Genomic DNA, 22,879 nt, shown 5'->3' with positions numbered 1-22,879 from the left:
TAAGTCAAACCTGCACAAATTTAGCACTAATACTCAACCTGTTAATAATGATATTAAATAAAAAAAAATAGCAGCATCTGCAGATATCTTGAACTTACCCATTGCTATGCAACAATTAATTACACACTGCTTAATTTGGATTAAAGCATTAGTGTAGACAAAACATACTGTATTAATGTGGCAATACTTGCCTGGCATAACTAACCCCAGTGCAAATACTGTATTAAAGTCTCCACAAGCAACTAAGGGGGGAAGAGGTACTGGGTGACTGACTTTTTTAATAATATGAAAGATTATGTAATATATATATTACACACCGGTGTGCATACATAATATACACACCCGCGGGGTGACGTCATGACCAGGAAGCTATAAAAAGCACATGGAGTGAAGCCAGGGCTATCTTCTGAAAAGGGAAGGAAGCACCGCAGGGACGCCAGCAGTGTAGTATGGAGACGCAGCGTCTCGTTCCCTCAGGGAATCATGGTTACATACGTAACCTGGAGACGTACCGAACTGAGGGAATATACCCTGATCTAAGGTAAAGAAAGGCACTGGCCATGCCTCGAGTAAACTCCAGGAATGAGGGGGCCACAGAGGGGGCCTAAAGGCCCCCACCCCAAATTGCCAGAAGGAACCCAGGAGCAGCACGACAAGAGGAAAGTTGTACAGGCTAAGCATTGGCCACATCTGTGCCATGGTATCCAGCCCTAGAGGGGCTGAGGGAGTGAGAGAGAACCAGAGGGGACAGTGTGATGTCTCATGACTCACAAACAGGTCCACTTGAGCTCTGTAAAATTTCTCCCAGATCTGCTCCACCACATGGGGGTGGAGTCACCATTCCCTGGGCCTCAGCCTTAGCCTCAAGCGGGCATCTCATTTAGATGGCCCTGGGATATACGCTGCCCTCAAGGAAAGCAGCTTGCCCTGGGCCCAGAGCAAGACCTTGGGCAGAGCGACCACTTATGACTCACTCCTCAGCCAATGGGGAAAGCATTCATCATGAGGGTTACTTGATGCCTGGAAACTATCAGCACAGGGCCCTGAGACAGAAGCCCAGGAGCTTTCCACACATCTAAGGCACATAGGGCTTGCCGAGAGAACCCTCGGGTCATGAGCCACCACTAAAGGGGTCTCATGTGCAGGAGGCCAAGTGGAACCACATTGGACGCTGCTGCCATCTGCCCTAGCAGTCTCTGGAACTGCTTGACAGTGAATGACTGGCCTTCTTTTACCCTCTTGACAGCCGTAAGGATGGAATCCCACACTATGCCTAAGTAAGTGGTTCTTTGCATTAGAGAAAGCACACTTTTTTGTGTTCAGCCGTAACTCCAATTCCTTAATGTAAGCAAGAATGACATCTCGATGCCAGACTGCTAATTGCGCTAGGATAAACCAATTTTCGATATAGTTTAGAATGCGGACACCCTGAAGTTTTAGAGGGACCAGGGCCGCATCCACACACTAGCAAACCTGTAAACTGCAAACTTCCTGCGAGATGGAAGGATGGATACATGAAAGTATGCATCCTTCAGATCTACTGTGACAAACTAGTCTTCAGATCTGATCAGGGACATCACATGATTCAGGGTCTGCATCTTGAACCTGAGTCTCAATATTGATTCAGACTCTAGTATAGGATGCAACCCCCTTTTTGGGAACTATGAAGTACTGGCTGAAGAACCCAGACTCCCTGGCTGATGGAGGGACCAACTTGATGGCCTCCTTCCTCAGGAAATTGTATACTTCTGTTCCATGACCAGAGACTGCTAAGTCCCACCAGGGAGGGACACACCCTGTTGAACCGGGGCAGACAAGGCTCGAACTGAAGCATATATCCTCGGTCTACAGTATGAACCCATTGAGACACGTCTGGCAGGGCTCTAGTGAGCCTAGAGCCGGAGCTACGCCCTGGTGCAGCTCTATGGGCCTTCTGAGAGGCGGTGAGTCCTCCAGGTCTGATACAGCACCAGGCGGAAACTGAGGAGGGCACTCACTGAGTGTGCTAGGGTGGGGTGGGCACCGTATAATGAAGTGCACAGCGCCCCTGCCTGGCAAAATTTTCCGAATATCCTATGTCAGGATTCTTGGCTCTTATTGTAAATGACGGTTCTTAGATCTTAGACTTCAGCCCTGACATTGAGAGGTTTCCAGCAGAACGGCCCCACCGACCCGTAACCGCTCTCCTTCAGTGCAACGATGTTAGAGTATAGTGATAGGGACTAAAAAGGTGAGCTGAAAAACACTGGACATCTCAGTGGGCAGGTTTGGAAAGAATGGTGTAGGTTGTGACACCAGTTGCAGAAAGCAATTGTCAAGCTTGCTGGATAGGCAAGCTTTCTGCTGATCGCCCGGCCAGTCTATATCTAGTTTGGATATAGCACGAGTCACCACCTCAAGTAGCTCCTTGTAACAGATGGGTTCGCAGAACATGCCCCCTTCTTCCTTGGAGGAAAAGAGGCAGAGCAGAATGCTTTTGCCGCAAGGCGAAGGAACCGGCGAAAGGCATGCTTCCGAAGCTAGCGAGAGAGTGCTGGACCTGGCAGGTGAGGAAGGTGAAACAGACAAGCCAGTCTCCATTTGCGACCAACGGGAACTAGCCGACCCCCGCCTAAGCGAGAGTGGGGCCAGAACCATGCAGAGCACACTCCTCAAAGAGTGCACATAATGAGCGGAGCGTTCACGTAGACATGCGAGCGCAATCTGTGCAGTCAGCTCCCTCAAGAACCAAGTTAGTGTGCTACGCTTCCAAGCAAACAATACAGCATGAAAGAGTGTTTTCTCTTGCTGCTTTCTTTAAATTTCTCTTATTTTTCTGACATTTACCACTTACGCAAAACCATAAAGACAAACAGACATAGAGCACTTCCTTGAAAAAACAGAAGCTAGCACCGACTTTATGTGCATTTTATAGCTTCCTGGTAGTGACATCATTGGACGGATTACACACGTGATTTAGGACTATAAAAATTTGGATCTAAACTGGCTAGTGAGTAAAAACGTTCATTTTAAACCCTGTTATTTATAATTCAAATGTCTTTTCTGACTAAAAGACATCATGGTGGAGTCCCCAATGTATTTAAATTACATATAAGCAGCAGCAAATGGCACATTTGGGAAGGTATGTCTGAATGGGGTGGGTGGTGTTGGTGTGGCAGGTGGTGTAAGGATGGGTTGGATATTTGGTAGGGGTTTGGAAGAGGGGGGGTGTGTGGATCACTGTGATCATTTGTAAGGGCAGCCTTACAAAAAATGTCAGGTTTTTATAAATTAGGGGTATCAGAATTTTTCAGAGAAACAGAACATTTTCCAACTTGGCTTTTCACAGCTAATGAAGCACTTTTGTCCAGAATGTTCACTGCCTTCATTTTTCTTATACCGGTTTCTCCTCAGATTTTACCGTTTGTGCATTGTAAGGTCAGTAAAAAATTTGAGGGGAAAAAATTATAGGCGTGTAATTGTTCTTGACAGATATATTGGCTCCTAATTCACCGAAAAGCCAAGCTTTGTACAATAATCACCCAAATCTTCACTGCTTATTAATGATGAGATGTGTGTGTGTGTGTGTGTGTGTGTGTGTGTGTGTGTGTGTGTTTGTTTGTCTACTGGGGATGATTTGTGACTCCTGGGTAACCACGCACCATTTCTCCTCTATTAGAAAGTGGCTCTGGAGCAATTCTCTTCATCACCCACTGGCTTCATTAAAGGCTGCCTGTAGTACTGACTCTCATATCCAACACTGGCACCCAGAACCGGAGGTTCCCTCCAATCACCAGGATGCAATTATCACCACTCTCTCATGCTCTCTCTCTCTCTCTCTCTTACACATTCAGAGAGAGAGAGAGAGAGAGAGAGAGAGAGGCATGCATGATAAGTTTGTCTCACCAGACTTCATTAAGGATTTAATACTACACCCTGACTCTCAGCAATGGCGCATGCAAAGTCCAAATGAGTCAGATGGATAAAGTATGTGACAGAGAGAGATAGAAAGAGAGAGTGTGAAGAAGTAGTTTCCACCTGGAGACCTGGAAGATATTTAGCACTTCAGGCATCTTATTAATCCTTTCTGAGAACAGATCGAAAAATTTTACCAATTTTAAGTTAATAAATCCAATGCACTTATGGTGCAAAAGCTTTTCTGGATACTACACAATAATGTCTGGTATTTGGATCTAATTCAATGCTCAAATGGCAAATACTGCATACAGCTGAAAAAAGGCTTGCCGTCAAGTCTGGAGCCACAGGACTACATTACTTATCATTCCCTGCATGTCACATTCACACCTATACCTCGTCACCTCGTCATGTGTATCAGTCTCACATTTCACAACAGTCTTTGTTGCATGTTCATCTTTCCACATTTATGTTCCTGCTCCTGCTTGAATTATCTTATTCACACTCTTGGCATCCGGACAGTTAGTTTCTCCAAACGTTCTGCTGAAATACTTTGTTATGCCTCTTGCAAAACTCACCAAACATGTTCTTCACTATTAGAAAATTTCTTTCTGATTTTGTGATCCAGTTCATCACAATTCAATAAAATACTGATTTTAACTAGCCAAAATTTTGTATTATTCTAATCGACTGATCAAATGTGAAAATTTGACTCGAATGATGTAGTATTTTAGAAAAAATGGCTTTATAAAGAAAAAAAAAAATGTCCATAAAAGTTAAAATGCAATTGAAACTTTTTAAACAAGATCCCTGTTACCACCACAGAGAATATGAAGAATATCAAAACATTTAGGTTTCAGCAGCCCACCGTAGGCCTTAAAGTGTCAGCATAATAACACCCTCAGCAAAATGTCTAATTTTCAATATTGTTTAAATCCAAAAAGATAATGACCTATAATCTTGCACACAAGTGTTACTGCAAAACCCAACTCCATGCTTTAGTTTAATAACTATTTACAATTTAAATATTTTTTTCCCAGCTTCTCTGTAAAAATTCCCTCAGCCAAGTATAATAAATGTAAAATATCAGCTTTTCTTAGATCTCTCCGACTTTAGATTTTGATCCACTCTGGCTCAGGACTGCTCTTGCAGAAAAGCCCCATGAAGCTCAGTAATAAACTTTAAACACAGCCTGATGTCACGCAAGAACATTTTTTTATGCTCCCTTCATGTGGTTAGCTTGCATCAGACACCCAGCCATGAATCAAAACAAATATAGCTTCCAGGCAGCTACATGTAATATTTTGCTCAGGAAATACATGAACGCACACGTGTATCCGGTATCACGTCATGCATGTGATAATCAAGAGATTATCACTTATTTAAATCATGTCCTGATGTGTCTGAGTGATGGTAATCATGTTTTGTGCTTGTGTAGAACGGGACATGGTTTGTGAATAAATTGAGGAACGGTGCAAGCCAACCCACTTATGTGAAGAAAAAAAGCTCTAGCTTGCATGTTCCATTTGATCTGCCTAACAAGCAGCCGCCTTATTTTAATCAATCACATTTCATACCACCTAATTAACAGTGATGGAGGCTGAACAGAGAGTGAGCAAACACTACCCACACACACACATGTGCAAAGTAACACACACATGCACGCATGGGCACAACGGCACATACCAAGATCTTGTCGACTGCAACTGTGTGAGTGTGTGTGTGTGTGTGTGTGTGTGTGTGTGTGTGTGTGTGTATGCAGGGATGGGCAGTATTTCTGATACATGTATTTTAAATATAAAATATGAGTTTGTAAAATGTCTGCATCTTCTTCTTCTTCTTCTTTCGACTGTTCCCAATAGGGGTCGCCACAGCAGATCATCCGTCTCCATACCACCCTGTCCTCTACATCTGCCTCTTTCACACCAACTACCTGCATGTCTTCCCTCACCACATCCATAAACCTCCTCCTTGGCCTTCCTCTTTTCCTCCTACCTGGTGGCTCCATCTTCAGCATTCTTCTACCAATATAATTCATGTCCCTTCTCTGCACATGTCCAAACCATCTCAATCTTGCCTCCCTCACCTTGTCACCAAAACATTCTACATGTGCTGTCCCTCTAATAAACTCATTTCTAATCTTGTCCATCCTCGTCACTCCCAACGAAAACCTTAACATCTTTAGCTCTGCTACCTCCAGCTCTGCCTCCTGCCTTTTACTCAATGCCACTGTCTCTAATCCATACAACATCGCAGGTCTCACCACAGTCCTATAAACTTTCCCTTTCATTCTTGCAGATACCCTGCAACCGCATCACTTCACTGCCCTCCCTCTCATTCACACACATGTACTCTGTCTTACTCCTACTGACTTTCATTCACTGACATTTCCCTTCTCTCCAGCGCATATCTTCACCTCTCCAGGCTCTTCTCAACCTGCTCTCTACTCTCACCACAAATCACAATATCATCTGCAAACATCATAGTCCAGGGAGACTCCTGTCTGACCTTGTCCGTCAACCTGTCCATCACCACTGCAAACAGGAAAGGGCTCAGGGCCGATCCTTGATGCAGTCCAACCTTCACTCTGAACCAGTCTGTCGTACCTACTGCACACCTCACACTGTCCTCATACATGTCCTGCACCACCCTTACATACTTCTCTGACACACCTGACTTCCTCATATAATACCACAACTCCTCTCTTGGCACTCTGTCGTACGCTTTCGCTAAATCCACAAATACACAATGCAATTCCTTCTGTCCTTCTCTATACTTCTCCATCAACATCCTCAAAGCAAATAAGGCATCTGTGGTGCTCTTCCTCGGCATGAAACCATACTGTTGCTCACAGATGGTCACCTCTTCTCTCAGCCTGGCTTCCACTACTCTTTCCCATAACTTCATGGTGTGACTGATCAACTTAATTCCCCTGTAGTTACTGCAGGTAAAATGTCTGCATGATGACATCATAAAAATGCAGCCTCTGTTTGGTGCCTACTCAGTAGTTTGCCCAGAATTGTTAAGATTAGAACATATAAATTGATCCATATGGAAAAAGGTGGTCAAGTTAGAAATTAGTTTCTTTAAATACAGGTGCCATCAGTTGTCTTTTTACAAATGACTTGTTTGTCATTGAGTCATTGTTGCTGAGGCAAAGTAGGCTCAGTTTACCAAACACCAAGTAACTAAATTAGGATACAATTATGAGTCATTCACAAACTGTTAAACATCAAACTGTTGGTTACTTTAAAACTCACCTTCATCTGGGAGATCACAGTGATATGTATGTGAATATTTTAACTGGTTGCATATGTCAGATTTATTGCATGAATTGGCCAGAGAAAAGCTGTTGCTAGCAAACATCAATTACTTAATCAACTGAGTCAGTGTAATAATGAAGAAACAGATCAAATAGGCCAATTGATGGAAGGTTTGTCAAGAAATTTTCATGCTTCTTTGTAAAATGATGTTAGAGTAGAGGCTAAAAGAGGAGTTGTGGTATTGAATCAGGATGTCTGGTGTGGTAGACAAGGATGCGAGGGTGGTGCAGGACATGTTTGAGGACAGTGTGACAGCAGTGAAGTGTGCAGTAGAAACGACAGACTGGTTCAAGGTGAAGGTTGGATTGCATCAAGGATCGGCTCTGAGCCCTTTCCTGTTTGCAGTGGTGATGGACAGGTTGATGGACGAGGTCAGACAGGAGTCTCCATGGACTATGATTTTTGCGGATGATATTGTGATTTGTGGTGAGAGTAGGGAGCAGGTTCAGAAGAGCCTGGAGAGGTGGAGGTATGTGCTGAAGAGAAGGTCAATAAAAGTTAGTAGGAGTAAGACAGAGTACATGTGTGTGAATGAGAGGGGGCAGTGGAGTGGTGCGGTTGCAGGGAGAAGAGGTGGAGAAGGTGGAGGAGTTCAGGTACATGGGGTCAACAGTGCAAAATAATGGAGAGTGTGTTAGAGAAGGGAAGAAAAGAGTGCAGGCAGGGTGGAGTGGGTGGAGAAGAGTGGCAGGAGGATTTGTGATAGAAGGGTATCTGAATGAGTGAAAGGGAAAGTTTATAGGACAGGGGTGAGACCTGCGATGTTGTATGGATTAGAGACAGTGGGATTGATTAAAAGACAGGAGGTCCAGCTGGATTTTCATTGGGAGTGATGAGGATGGACAGGATTAGAAACAAGTTTATTAGAGAGGCCGCACATGTAGGACGTTTTGGAGACAAGGTGAGGGCGATTGAGATGGTTTGGACATGTGCAGAGGAGAAACATATGGTAAATCGGTAGGAGAATACTGAGGATGGAGCCGACAGGAAGGAGGAAAAGAGGAAGGCCAAGGAGAAGGTTTATGGATGTGGTGAAGAAAGACATGCAGGTAGTTGGTTTGAAAGAGGCAGATTTAGAGAACAGAGGGGGGTATGGAGACGGATGATATGGTGTGTGTGTGTGTACGTGTGTGTGTGTGTGTGTGTGTGTGTGTGTGTGTGTGTGTACTTTCTATAAGAGTCTGGGCTTTTACTCAAGTGCAGCTGCACCATTATACATGTGATGAGCCAAATTTTGTTATATAAGCCATGGACTGCATTACAACTCCAAGCTTTTCAATGTAATCTATAGTGACAGTGCTCGCCTGTGAAGGCAAGAGCCTCAGTGTGTGTTTGTGTGTGTGTGTAAGTTTGTGTGGGTATTTGCGATTCTTGTGGTTTGTAAGAAAGGAAGAAACTTTATATGTAGTGACAAATAACATATGTTTAAAAAAACTCTAGCAATGACATGTTTAAGACCACGATCACCACACCTTTTTTCTTGGTGTGGATGTAAGATAACAGTCCACTAGTGTAGTGGTCCCAAACCTCTGGGCCGTAGGTCAATTGGTACCGGGCCACACAGAAAGAATACATAACTTACCTTATTTCCGTTTTATTAATTATCTGATTAATGTTTTATTTAGGAAAATTACCAGATTCTCTCCGCCACATCTGTCTATGACTCACTCTTGATGCATGTCAAGATGCTTGCCTCGGTCACATGTCTTACCTCCATCCGCTACCCTCTTAAAAGGGCTGCTCCGGCTGATAACACATAATACATTGCCGCTAAAATGGGGCACCAAAAATAAAAAACTACCTTTACATTTCAATTGTGAATACTTTCTGCATTCTAATCCATTCAGATAGTTCAGTATTATTAGTACTAATATCTAATATTAGACCTATTATTGATAATGAGATGAAAGAAAGAGAGCTAGAAAGAAAAACGAGCTAAGAGAGGTAGAAGAGCTGGAGAGCAGCAGTGTCAGTGAGTTTATCTAATGGGTGCAAAAATGTAATTGGAAGCTAATTTGATCATTAAAACCTGGGTGTAGATTTCTGGTGTGGTCACTGCGTGATTGTGTGTGTGTGTGCGTGTAAAACTCACCAGCTTGCGTTGACACCAACCACAGACGCCACACAGAGCCACCAGCCAAACAGCACACACTGTTACTGCCAATGACACCAGGAACACACTCAGTGCCACTGGGCCTGTGAATCGCGCACACACACACACACACACACACACACAGATCGTAAATAGTTGGCAGAAGGAGAAAAAAAAAACAGTCTTAGAAAGTTTCTACTTCTAATATGCTAAAAGTGACCAGGATAATGTTAATTAAAAGTCCAACCCTAATTCCAAAAAAGTTGGGAAAACTGAGGTAACCAGTTGCAGAGAGGATTTTTGTCCCATTTATGCCTGATTCTGGTGGCTCAACAGTCCTTTTGTCATATTTTATTTCATGTTGCAGCAAATGTTTCCAACTGGTGTCACACCTCTGGACTGCAGGCAGGCCAGTTTAGCACCTGGACTCTTCTACTACAAAGCCATGTTGTAATAGATGCAGTAAACGGTTTAGCATTGTTGGAAATGTAAGATCTTTCGTCTGAATAGAAGCATTATTTGCTCTAAAATCGGTATATACATTTCATCATTGGCTTGAACCTTTCCAGATGTGCAAGCTGCCCATTCCATTGTCACTAATGTAACGCAAGTCATCAGAGATGCAGGTCTTTGCTGATAATAAGCTCCCTCTCCTCTTTAGTCTAGTACATGACATCCATGGTTTCCATAAAGAATTTCAAATTTCGATTCATGCGACCACAGAACAGTTTACCACTTTGCATGAGTACATTTTAACTGAGCTCTAGTCGATTGAAGATGCCAGCGTTTCTGGATCATTTTCACATATGGCCTCTTCCTTGCATGTTAGAGCTTTAACATGCATTTGTGAATGACATGACAAACTGTGTTCACAGACAAAGATATCTGGTTGTTTCAATGAACCTATGCAGTTGCAGTTTATTGCAGATTGGTAAACAAATTTTTACTTATTTATGTTTACTTCTGAGAGACTCTGCCTCTAGATACAATATTTATACTCAATCATGTTACTGACCTGTTGCTAATAACCAAATTAGATGCAAAATCTTTCTCTAGCTGTTTATTTTAAGTATTACATACTTCTCTAGTCTTTTGTTTTCAAATCCTATGAAATATTCTCAGGTAAAAATGTTATAATTGTTATAATTTTCTATTGTAAATAAAATAAGGGTTTCTATGATTTGCAAATCATTGCATTGCGTTTTACTTACTGTACATTTTACACACATTTTACACATTTTGGACTGGAGTTGTACATTACAATGAACAATAATAAAATAAAACAAACCTATTTGCCCTTATATGTACAGTATAATACGTTTTTATTTCTCAGTTCCAAGTGCTGTTTCTCAATTTTCTTACTATACCTTTTTTATTCCATTGACTTCCATTCACACACATGCGAATGCTGGAGACGGAAAACGCAAGCTCAACACACGGGTTTCACGTTTTGTGTGAGTTGCGAACTTTCACTAATGTGAACAAACCTTCACATTGCAAACTCACGTGTCTGCCTCACACTGTCACATGCGTGAACTCTTTGCTGCAAGCAGAGTAGTACAGTATGCAATTAAAGCCCAGGACATCCGGAAGCAAGCATAAACGCAGCGGTGATGTGGAGGGGACTGTTAAGAAGTGCAAAGCAATTACCACAGAAACAAAATAAATATAATTAAGAGATTGGACTGAGGCGTAAAAGTAGGTAAACATCGCTTGTTCTTTTAATTTGAATCGTTCAACCATTGGCACAATTCTAACGAACATTTATGATATCATGAAACATGTTAAGTCTACTGTGCCAATGAGGTGAACAATAATATTGAGTCATCGATAACATCAGAGTAAAAATATGTTATTTACAGTATTTTTGTGTTTGTTTTGTTGCATTACCTTGTATATTTTATAGCCTCATACAACCACGATGCACCACAGAATGCCACAGAAGATCATTTCTGCCTGTGGCCATCAAACTATATAACTCCTCCCTTTAAGTGTTAAACAGCCGGTCCACGATATATATAAAGACGATTTACAAAAGTTATAGATTTTCCTAACACACTTATACATAACTTATAAGCAGGCATAACTTTATGACTAATTACAGGTGAAGTAAATAAAAATGATTCTCTCTTCATCATGACTCCTGTTAGTTGGGGGGTATATTAGGCATCAAGTTAACATTTTGTGCTCAATGTTGATGTGTTAGAAGCAGGAACAATAGGCAAGTGTAAGCTTTGATTATGTGTGAAATGAGTTTGACAAGGGCTAAATTGTGATGTCTAGATGACTGGGTCAGAGCATCTCCAAAACTGCAGCTCTTGTGGGGTTTCCCGGTCTGCAGTGGTCTAAGCACAGAACAGTGGTAAAACGGTGACAGGGTCAAGGGACGACTAAGGCACAATGATGCAAGCATCAAGGCTGGCCTGTGTGGTCGGATCCAACAGACGTGCTTCTGTAGATAAAACTGCTAAAGAAAACAATGCTGTTAATTCTCTAAGGTTTAGGACTGTTTTGACAGCAAAAGTGGGACCAACACAATATTAGGCAGGTTGTCATAATGTTATGCCTAATAGTTGGCCATAAAGTTATTCCTGATTGGTGTATAATGTTAATATCTTTGGCAAATATGTGCAATAATTTTAGTGCAATAATAATTATTGTGCAATAACTTTACAATAACTATCATTGTAGTCTGACTTTTCTGCCATCTGTTTCACTGCTGCTACATATTTCCATTTCATGCTGCTACACATTTCTTTGTACTTATATAACTCAATGTTATCAATAAGGATATTTATTTAAATGTTCTTTTTTATATTTTTATTTTACTGTGAGCAACTGCACCCCAACAATTTCTATAAAGGATCAATAAAGTATTCTGATTTTGATTTGTTTCAAAAGTGTATAAATCTCACTTTTTTGGACTTACTAACAAAATGGACTTACGTCGGGGACATAAAGGAGAGAAAGAAAATACACAAAGAGCAGGAAAAATGAGTGAACTGAGTGGAAATTGACACTCAAACAATAAGATCTGTTGAGAATGTCAACAGATCCACTCCAATTGCAGAGTGCAAATGTCTGTTATCTTTAGCTTGATGCACACATTATTATTATTATTATTATTATTATCATTATTATTATTATTATGATTATAATACACTATTATTTGACTGTTTTTATGGCAAATATGGACAGTCACTCTCGTTGCACTCACACACACACACACACACACACACACACACACACACACACACACACAATCTCTCTCTCTCTCTCAAACACAGGTCTTGTAAGCGGAGGCTAAAGCTGGCTGTGATCGTGTCAGATGGCAGGCAGGCCGGTTTGGAGAGCGCAGGCTGTTGGGATCAGCTCAAATAATGAGTGTGTTCTATCTTGCTGTTCTCCCAATAGTGTGAGTGTGTGCACACACATTATATATATATATAAACACACTGTATAAAGAAAGAGAAAGAGTGGGTGAGACTGGAAAAAAAACTCGAAAGAAACAGTGACAGTGAGAGAGACAGGGCCTGACAAATTCTGATTAATGAATACATGTGCAGGCTGAAGGTAGGAGCTGCACAGAGAGTCAGGGATGAGATGACAGGCTGATAAAGGTGCGAGATTTATTTCTATAGTAAGCCTGGAAGGAACCTATAATGACTATAATGATCTACTGAACTTGTGCAAACGTGTGTGCGTGTCTGTGTCCATACAGAGCATTAGTACTCCTTTGCTGTCTTATCTATACGATAAAAGAGCTGGACTGTAGATTTATGAAGAAGAGCCTAAGGGGCGGGTGTGTGTGTGTGTGTGTGTGTGTGTGTGTGAGAGAGAGAGAAAGAGAGAGACAAAAAGGTGTCCAGAGAGACAAAAAGGTGTAAAAAAAAAAAAAAGGTGTAAAATTGGCTTCTACAAACCTGAGCTACCCAATTTGTCTCTTGCAGTTTAAGATATTAAATGCCACTGAACTGTACAAGCAAAGTGTGTGTGTGTGTGTGTGTGTGTGTGTGTGTGTGTGTGTGTGTGTGATAGTACAGAACATTATTACTCCTTTGCTGCTTTAGTTAAGCCTTGACAGAGCTCCATTTTAGGTTTATGAGCAAGCGAGAGAGCGAGAAAGGATTTTGTCTGTCTGGACAAAGGACAATATTGTGAACAATATAAAGAAATTCATCCAAAGAAACAAAAACCTGTAAAACTAGCTTTAAAACGAGCTACACGGTTTGTGTCTTGAGCAGTTTAAAACATTTAATGCCACTGGACTTGTACAAGTAGACAAATGTCCATACAGAAAATTATTACTCATATGCTGCTTTAGCTAAGCCTTGAAAGAGCTGGATTTTAGGTTTATAAGGTAAAGTAAGACAGAGACAAATAGATTGAAAAACAGTGTGAGAGAGAAAGGGCTCCATTATCTCCCAACATTTTATCCAGGGTTAGGGCTTGTACAATCGGTTTCTCCAAACTTGAGCTCCTTAATCTGTGTCCATTAAGGTTTTAGACATTTAATGCCATTGCACTTCAAGAAGGCTTTTTTTTTCAAGCACATTTTATCTCTATTACCTTTCCCGCAAGCTTCATATCTCATATCTACCAACAGGAGAATAAATATATTTCCCCCAAAATGCACACCTGCATTTAACTCACACACTGGTTTCTGCAACACAACACTGCCAGACCTTTATAGTGTGTATGTGTGTGTTTTTTAAATATACACTAACTTAACAACTTGGCCTATCAAGGTCTATCAGCTGTGGTAAAACAACAGGCTTTCAAATGTTCAGCAGATTGTTGTCATATATACGAGTCTGGGAAAAGATCCAACACGGCTGCTCGCACCAGAAAACATTGCACATCATCTCCACCCAGGATGCAACTGGAGGTTATGTTTTACTCCGCTTTCTAACACTGAACTCTAAAGCCAGAATGCCAGAAGCGCAGAAAGATAGAAAAACTGGTGTTCTCTTCAGGCCATATTTCACACATAATTAGCTGTTTCTCATGAGCAAACTCATCTACACTATTTATTTTTTATTTTTTTACTAGAACAAAGACTGTAAGGCAGACAGACTGCTGTCTCCTGTCAGCAAACAATCGGTGAAGGTCAGGGCTTCCAGCGACACTACATGTATTTTTTCAACTGCTGCTAATGCTGAGTAACAAGGCAGCATAATAAAACCTTGTGAAATCGCTATCTGCCCTCTACCACATACACTACAGTATATGCAGAAATTTTGATTTTTGAATACAAATTTTTTTTTTTAAGACCCCTGTCCACAAGCACACTCCAAAATCTGATTGAACATCTCCCCAGAAAAGTAAAGAGTTAGGTGGAATGGGATGTTTAAAAAGTACAAACAAATATTGTATGTGCTCAAGTGTTCACAATTTATCCATATATTGTACATAAACTATAGAATTGTTTAGTGGCATTGTGATTGACAGAAGAGACAATATGTTACTTCCTATTTTCTTTTTTTTTTTTTGCATCATTATAATATTTTCCACAGTAAACTTAAAACTAAAATGTATTACAGACAGCCAGGAGGATAAACTGGTTGGCTAATAACTGTTGTTGGACTCATCCCACTCACTCACCTGTACATGATGTACACATGAAATACACAAACACTGCTGACAAGAGACTCCCTGGGACTTAGTGAGAAAGCTCTAAAGACAAGAAGCCAGCTGAGTGCTGTTATCATGCTTTTGTGTGTGTGTGTGTGTGTGTGTGTGTGTGTGTGTGTGTGTGTGTGTGTGTGTTGTTTAAAACAGAGAGACAGATAGATTCTGTGTTTTACCTAAACAAGACCACAGGGCATCAAGCACCAATCAATCAACACAGTCGGTTTCATCTAAGCCATGCTGCACCACAGTGGCTATGATCTTTTCACCCCTCCACACACACACACACACACACTCACACACACCACATGTCTCAATCTTTTCTCGAAGGTGGTGCATGAAATAAAGTGTCAGTATAATGGGTCTTGACCCCACAAAGAGGAGAGAGTAAAGGTAAATGACAGAGGAAAATCTGCTTTTGTGCCCAAGAGACACGCAGATGGAAACATCACAATGAGATCTAAATGAGGCAAACTGTCCCTGGTGGTGACACACACACACACACACACACACACACACACACACACACACACACACACACACACACTCTCTCTCTCACTCTCACTTTCATAAACCTATTCAGAACTCTTATTTGTCAAGTTTGTTCTACAACAGCAATAAAGTATTATTTTATTTTAATCACAACTATATTGCACATTTTTATTTTTTCTGAATGTACCTTAAATTTATAATTTATTAAGTTTTTAACACTCTTATTAACAATAGCATAGAAAAATATTGATGTGTTATGCAAATGTATGTTTATAATTAGTGAAACCAAACTTAGCATAGAGCATGAAGGAAAAATATTGTAAACGTTTTAAAATAATTATGTTGTTTTAAATGACGTAAATCATTAGGACGCAGAAGGGAACCTTTGCCATGTTTCCACACGAACGGTTAATAAAATGAGAAACTGTACCTCATCTAACGTTCATACAGATTACATAAAAGTGAAAATGTTTAGCTTTCTATTTAGATATTTATTATGTCTGTGTTATCACGCGATAATAAAATTGGTTCCGTTAAAATGAATCTGCAATGACACGTGATTAACGAGTTAATTTTGACAGCTCTAATTGATATATTAATACAAAACTTATTTCAAATTGTGTCACCTGATGAATGTATCCAGACTAAACATACACCATATACTGGAGAACACAATCAGACAAAAGATGATGATCAGGTGATCAGGAATGCCTACATCTGTGGTGTGTGAGAGCCAGGATATTATACACCAGTGGTAGATTGAGAAAGCTGTGCAATTACAGGAAACAGGTTGATGGGCTGAAAATGTCGCGCAATGAGAAGAAAAATATTGACGTTTTAATAAATTGATTTACTAACTAAAGTAACAAGCCTGGTTTAAAAATGTAAGTAGAAAGTACAGATATTTATGTAAAAATGTAATGAGTAAAAGTAAAAAGTTCATACAAGTCCGAAAAATAAATAGTGAAAGTACTGATACCAGAAAAATCTGTGCAAATACTTAGTTACTTCCCAGCTCTGAAACTGTACAAACAGTTTTCACAAATGAAGCGCTCTTTAATACACCAAAGTGATTTCGAAGTACAGTACATGAGGTCTCTCTCTCTCTCTCTCTCTCTCTCTCTCTCTCATGCTCTGCGAGATATCATAAAGCTATTCCAATCACAAAAAGGCTATAATGTTATAACTGAAATGGTCCTTTCATTTAAAATAAGTTCTTAGGGCCTGCATCTAGTTCAGAGTGCTTGCTCTGGGCACAGGCCAACTTCAGAAGCGTAATTACAGAAAGCCAGAAGTCGTCTAACAACTACAATCACGCTCGGTTCAGGTCCGTAGCTCTCTGTGTCACTGACGACTTCTCACAGTAAATTATGCTTCTGCCAATAAGAGACGAGAAACACTGAAACCGTGTTTTTTGACTCTTGAGGAGTTTATTGTATCAATACCCACAGATAAAGCTCACAGATCGAACATGTGCTAAGTTTTATTTTCAAGTCTTCTAGAGAAAGATGCAAAAATTATAAATGTACCAAAGTATAATTAGATTTTTATATAAAAGCACCATCACCCTGCGTTCACATTATGTATGTGTATAATTCTATGCTCACGCATACAGTGATTTTGAAAAAACTGGTTGCCGCAGTAATTTCTATTCGTGGAAATGAGCATATCACTTTTTACAACAAATAAGGAGAGAGATCTCGGCCGCTCGACTGTCTTTCCCACTACCATTGGTGGTCTTGGCATCAAAATCACCTTTGCATCTATCAACTTCGTATTGTCGCTGGACATGCCCACATCGCTGTTGTTCAGGTTGCCAGCTCTCGTTAAAAAACAAATAGCCTCTGGTCGCTTTGTCAGTGTTAGCATAGCTTGACATCGAGCCAAAGCTCCAGCTAGTGTGATGAATTGCAAAATACCAACAATTTCATAGAATCATTCCTCAAACCAATCGCACGCATTTTTGCAAAAATTTTTTCCATCTTATGTGTGTATATATATATATATATATATATATATATATATATATATATATATATATATATATCTACAGTATGTATGCATATATCTATATCTATCTATCTGTCTGTCTGTCTTTCTGTCTGTTGCAAATAATACAAGTTTATTTGAAATACATTTATAGAAATAAACTGCATACTGTGTTATATCCTGTGCTATAGGCTACACTGGGTTATACTGGGCTACCACTCTTTCTCGTCTCCACTAATAACACTATTCTATACATGCTCAAGAGATACCAAGAAGCAAGTTGCCAGTTAACACTTGAATCTAGTATGTATTAAATAAATAGATTACACAATTCCTGAAAAAAAGAGTTAGCCTTTATTCACATTTATGACTCTGCTGAGATTTGATTGCCAGTGTACTTTATCTGCTCAAAGCCCTGAGGGCCTGGAAACCAAGCTAGGAAAGATCACCTGCTTTCCTGCCTGTGCGTGATCATGACCGTGTGTAGCTAATTAGTCTGGCTTTATTAGCAGCAGTGTGAGCAGTTTAGTGAGCAGAGCTGCCATGGCAGACGTCCTCGCAGGGATGCACTTGACATGCTGAGGGCAGCACTTCAGATGCAAGACGTGTCCGTGTGCAAGTCTGAGTGGAAGTGTATTTGAAAAGCCTTTGTTACATCTTCATACAGATGCTAAAGGGATGCTGACACTGCCCTAAAACCTGTCACTAATGAAATCTACACACAGTGTTTAAACCCTGCTTGCCACACTAACACATTCTCTATAGATGATGACCTTCTGGTGGTACGTGTGACTTCAAACCTACGACCTACAAGTGCTTGCTGTAATCTGAAAACGTGCAGTGCATCATAAGATGAACAAATCAATACCCTGCAATGATGTGACAGTTTAGGTTTGGACTGAGCCACTGAGGTGACATTGTAGTTTTTTTTTTTAATAATGTGTGCCTATCATGTTCCTGGAAAGTCATGCATAATACATACGGCATCAGGCATATATTCACAGTGCTTCACTTTTTCCACATTTTATGTTACAGCCTTGTTACAAAATGGTTTAAATTCATAATTTTTTCTTAAAATTTAAGAGGAAGGAGGATCATAGAGTGACGTATGAGAGTGGAGGAAGGTGCACACAGGTGGACTTTGTTCTATGTAGAAGATGCAACCTAAAGTAGATTCGAGACTGTAAGGTGTTGGCAGGGGACAGTGTAGCTAGACAGCATCGAATGGTGGTCTGTAGGATGGTAGTGGAGGTGAAGAAAAAGAGGAGGAGAGTGAGGACTGAAAGAAGAATAAGATGGTGGAGACTGAAGGAGGAAGACTGTAGTGTGAGATTCAGGGAAAAAGTTAGACAGGGGCTTGGTGGTGGTGGTGAAGAGGTGCTGGATGATTGGGCAACTACTGCAGAAGTGATGAGGGAGACAGCTAGAAATGTACTTGGTGTGACATCTGGAAAGAGAGAGGAGGACAAAGAGACATGGTGATAGAAGGAAGGAAGGAGAAAAGGATTTATACCGATTGGCCAGGCAGAGGGACCGAGCTGGGAAAGATGTGCTGTAAAAGATGCAGATGGAAGTGTGTTGACTAGTCTGGAGAGTGTGTTGAGAATATAGGGGGAGTATTTTGACCAGCTGATGAATGAGGAAAATGAGAGAGAGAAGGTTGGATGATGTGGAAATGATGAAGCAGGAAGTGGATAGGATTAGTAATGAGGAAGTGAGAGCAGCGAGCAGGAGGAAGAGTTGAAAGTCGGTTGGACCAGATGACATACCGGTTGAAGCATGGAGATGTTAAGGAGAGATGGCAGTGAAGTTTTTAACCAGATTGTTTAACAAGATTTTGGGAGGTGATAGGATGCCTGAGGAATGGAAAAGAGGTGTGCTAGTACTGATCTTTAAGAACAAGGGAGATGTGCAGAACCGCAGTAACTACAGGGGAATAAAGTTGACCAGTCACACCATAAAGTTATGGGGAAGAGTAGTGGAAGCCAGGCTGAGAAAAGAGGTGAACATCTGTGAGCAACAGTTTGGTTTCATGCCGAGGAAGAGCACCACAGACGCATTATTTGCTTTGAGAATGTTGATGGAGAAGTATAGAGAAGATCAGAAGGAGTTGCATTGTGTGTTTGTGGATTTAGAGAAAGCGTATGACAGGGTGCCGAGAGAGGAATTGTGGTATTGTATGAGGAAGTCAGGTGTGTCAGAGAAGTATGTGAGGGTTGTGCAGGACATGTATGAGGACAGTGTGACAGCAGTGAAGTGTGCAGTAGGAACAACAGACCGGTTCAAGGGGAGGTTGGATTGCATCAAGGATCGGCTCTGAGCCTTTTCCTGTTTGCAGTAGTGATGGACAGGTTGACAGACGAGGTCAGACAGGAGTATCCGTGGACTATGCTGTTTGCAGATGATATTGTGATTTGTGATGAGAGTAGGGAGCAGGTTAAGAAGAGCCTGGAGAGGTGGAGGTACGCACTGGAGAGAAGGGGAAAGAAAGTCAGTAGGAGTAATACAGAGTACATGTGTGTGAATGAGAGGTAGGGCAGTGGAGTGGTGCGGTTGCAGGGAGAAGAGGTGATGAAGGTGAATGAGTTTAGGTACCTAGGGTGAACTGTGTAATGAACTGTGTAACCTCAGACTGAGGCGACGATTCACCTTCCAACTGGACAACAACAATAAGCACACAGCCAAGATAACAAAGGATTGGCTACGGGATGACTCTGTAAATGTCTGAGTGGCCCAGCCAGAGCCCAGACCAAATTGAACCTCTATGAAAATGGCTGTGTACACCAACACTCCCTATCCAACCAGATAGTTTTTGAGCGATTCTGCAAAGAAAAATTAGAAAAACTGCCCCAAAATAGTTGTGCCAAGCTTGTAGCATAATTTTGAAAAATAATTGAGGCGTTAATTAGTGCCAAAGGTGCTTCAACAAAGTATTGAGCAAAGGCCATGAATGCTTATGTACATGTGATTTTTTGTTTTTGTTTTTTTATTTTCAAGTTTCAAACAAACTTATTTCACATTGATATTATGGGCTATTGTTTGTATTATTAGGATGAAAATAATTAATTTAACTAATTTTGGAATAATGCTGTAACATTACAAAATGTAAAAAAAGTGAAGCGCTGTGAATACTTTCCAGATGTACTGTACACATTATAGAATCTCTAAAGCAATGCCGAAGATCCTAATGTCTTTATACATCATTCCAAGATTGTTGTAACGTGTTATATTATTACTCTCACTCTTTTATTCATCCAGAGCAATTTCTCTTCTATACAGCTGAGAAGTTGAAGGTTAGGGGCCTTGTTCAAGGGCCGAACAATGGCAGCACGATATGAACTCACAATCTTTCAATCAGAGGTCCAAAATCTTAACATTTACATTTGTGGCATTTAGCAGACGCCCTTGTCCAGAGTGACATACAAAAGTGCTTTGACTCTCTAGCAATGAATAAATCTACACTGGTACGCTAGATTACAAACTTAATATAAATCAGACTATATAACTCATGATTTCGCTTAAAGATAGCCAGGGACTCTGCTGTATGGACATCTAGGGAAAGTTCATTCCACCACCTCGGTGAAAGAACAGAGAAGAGCCCTGAAGTATACTTACCTCTCATGCTGAGAGAAGGTGGTACCAGTCGAGCAGTGCTGGAGGATCTCAGACAGCGTGTTGCAGTGCGAGGTGTGATGAGGTCTCTGAGATAAGATGGTGCTGGTCCATATTTGTCCTTGTTGGCAAGCATCAGTGTTTTGAATTTAATACGTGCAGCTACTGGAAACCAGTGAAGGGAGCACAGCAGTGGGGTGGTGCAGAAGAACACAAGTCAAGCAGCTGCATTTTGAATAATTTGCGTTCAGAGGAAGACCTGCCAGCAGAGAGTTGCAGTAGTCCAGTCTCGAAATGACAAGAGACTGAACGAACACTGAAGCAGAATGTGTGGACAAAAATGGTTGAATCCTTTGGATGTTGTAGAGAAGAAATCGACAAGAACGAGCCACATTAGCAACATGTGAGGAGAAGGACAGTCGATTGTACATAGTTCCCCCAAGGTTATGAGCAGTGGCTGATGGGGGGGAGTAGAAGTAATGAAGAATATTCAAGGATCTTGACCTGGAAATGAATAACCAGGGATGACCAGCAGTTCTGTTTTGCTAAGGTTGAGTTTTAATTGATTTGCACTCATCCATGAAGATATGTCTGTCAAGCATGCTGAGATCCGAGCGGAGGCTGTGGTATCTGAAGGACGGAAAGAGACATTGAGCCACCACTTTCTTCCTGTTACCTAAAAAAAATTGCTTCTATTCTGCATTCTCAATTATATGCCAAATTCAACAAACTGATTAATAAGTAGAAAATACTGACATGAATTTCAGCTTTTAACAACAGTGTGCGCTCGAGCTGAAACAAGCTCTGCAAGTTTGTGTAGAACCTGATGATGCATGCCAAATCTGGTAAAGTAAGGAGCAAACACATGCTTCATTAGAGGAGATAAGACTCTAGGAACATCGGAACTTTTGTACAAAAGGAAATAACTCATAGATTTGCTTGAAATGAAAACAGTGACCTGGTGTCATAATGTCGAAATAGTGTACAAATGTCTTAAATATTCAGTTAATACAACGTAACACTATGGCATTATTTGTATTATTTGTTTTGCACTGTGCATAGGACTGTGATGGAGTTCTAATTTATGAATGTTCATCCTCCAGATTTGACTGTGAGAAAGAAACGCGTTCCGTGCCAACAGCACGCCGGTTGCCAACTGCAAATGTACACCTGTTCTCAGCTCCTACCGGGAGAAAATTTGTTTTAAAAACTAAATACTGTATGATCCAAGCAGATTGAGTTCAGGGTTGTTCAAGGACCAAGTCTTGGCTCTGATGATTATTTGTAAATAATAGCCTCACGGTCCCTGTTATTAAGAAACATGTGTACACCTGCACATTTATCCAGTTATCCAATCATACAGGAGATACCTAAAAACTCTGTGAATTTAACCACGGCATGATAGTTTTTAACAGATGCACTGTTTAAGGATTTTCAGAAACTAATAATCTCATGGGATTTTAACACACTACAACCTTCAGAGTTACACATAATGGTGTAAGAACAAAAAGAAGCACCCACCCCTAAAACATAAGCAAGCGTTGATAAACGAGATCAGAGGAGAATGACTACACTGGTCTGAGGAAGTCTAGGGTAAGTCTAATAAGCACTCTTTGCAAAAATGCTGAACAGAAAAGCATCCCAGAAAGGTGGCTAGGCTACTGTTTTAGGCCAAAGAGCGAATTAAATTTACAGCTGAGCCGTTAAGGGCCTTTCTTGTGAGCCAAACAGTGGAAGTTTGATTTGGTGGTGCTGGAATTTAAACTTATGATCTTCGGGTCCAAAGTCCAATGCCTTAACTACTGAGCTACCCCTTCCATGTGAAAACAAAAGCTACATTTCCCAT

At 40.8% G+C, this 22,879-nt stretch overlaps 1 protein-coding gene across 3 annotated transcripts in view; it reads right to left on the bottom strand.

The window, feature by feature from the left end:
- The window catches only part of syt7a (synaptotagmin VIIa), a 130,393-nt gene that overhangs the window by 61,967 nt on the left and 45,547 nt on the right, over positions 1-22,879 (bottom strand). For all 3 annotated transcript variants that reach the window (XM_046858769.1, XM_046858770.1, XM_046858771.1), the window contains exon 2: positions 9,310-9,413. In XM_046858769.1, coding sequence (XP_046714725.1) covers positions 9,310-9,413 — 104 coding nt within the window. The remainder of the gene's footprint in view (positions 1-9,309; positions 9,414-22,879) is intronic.

This window comes from Silurus meridionalis, chromosome 10 (assembly GCF_014805685.1).
Source record: "Silurus meridionalis isolate SWU-2019-XX chromosome 10, ASM1480568v1, whole genome shotgun sequence".
Taxonomy (NCBI): Eukaryota; Metazoa; Chordata; class Actinopteri; order Siluriformes; family Siluridae; genus Silurus; species Silurus meridionalis.
Note: the sequence above shows the minus strand (reverse complement) of the source record. Positions and strands in the feature narration are given on the sequence as shown.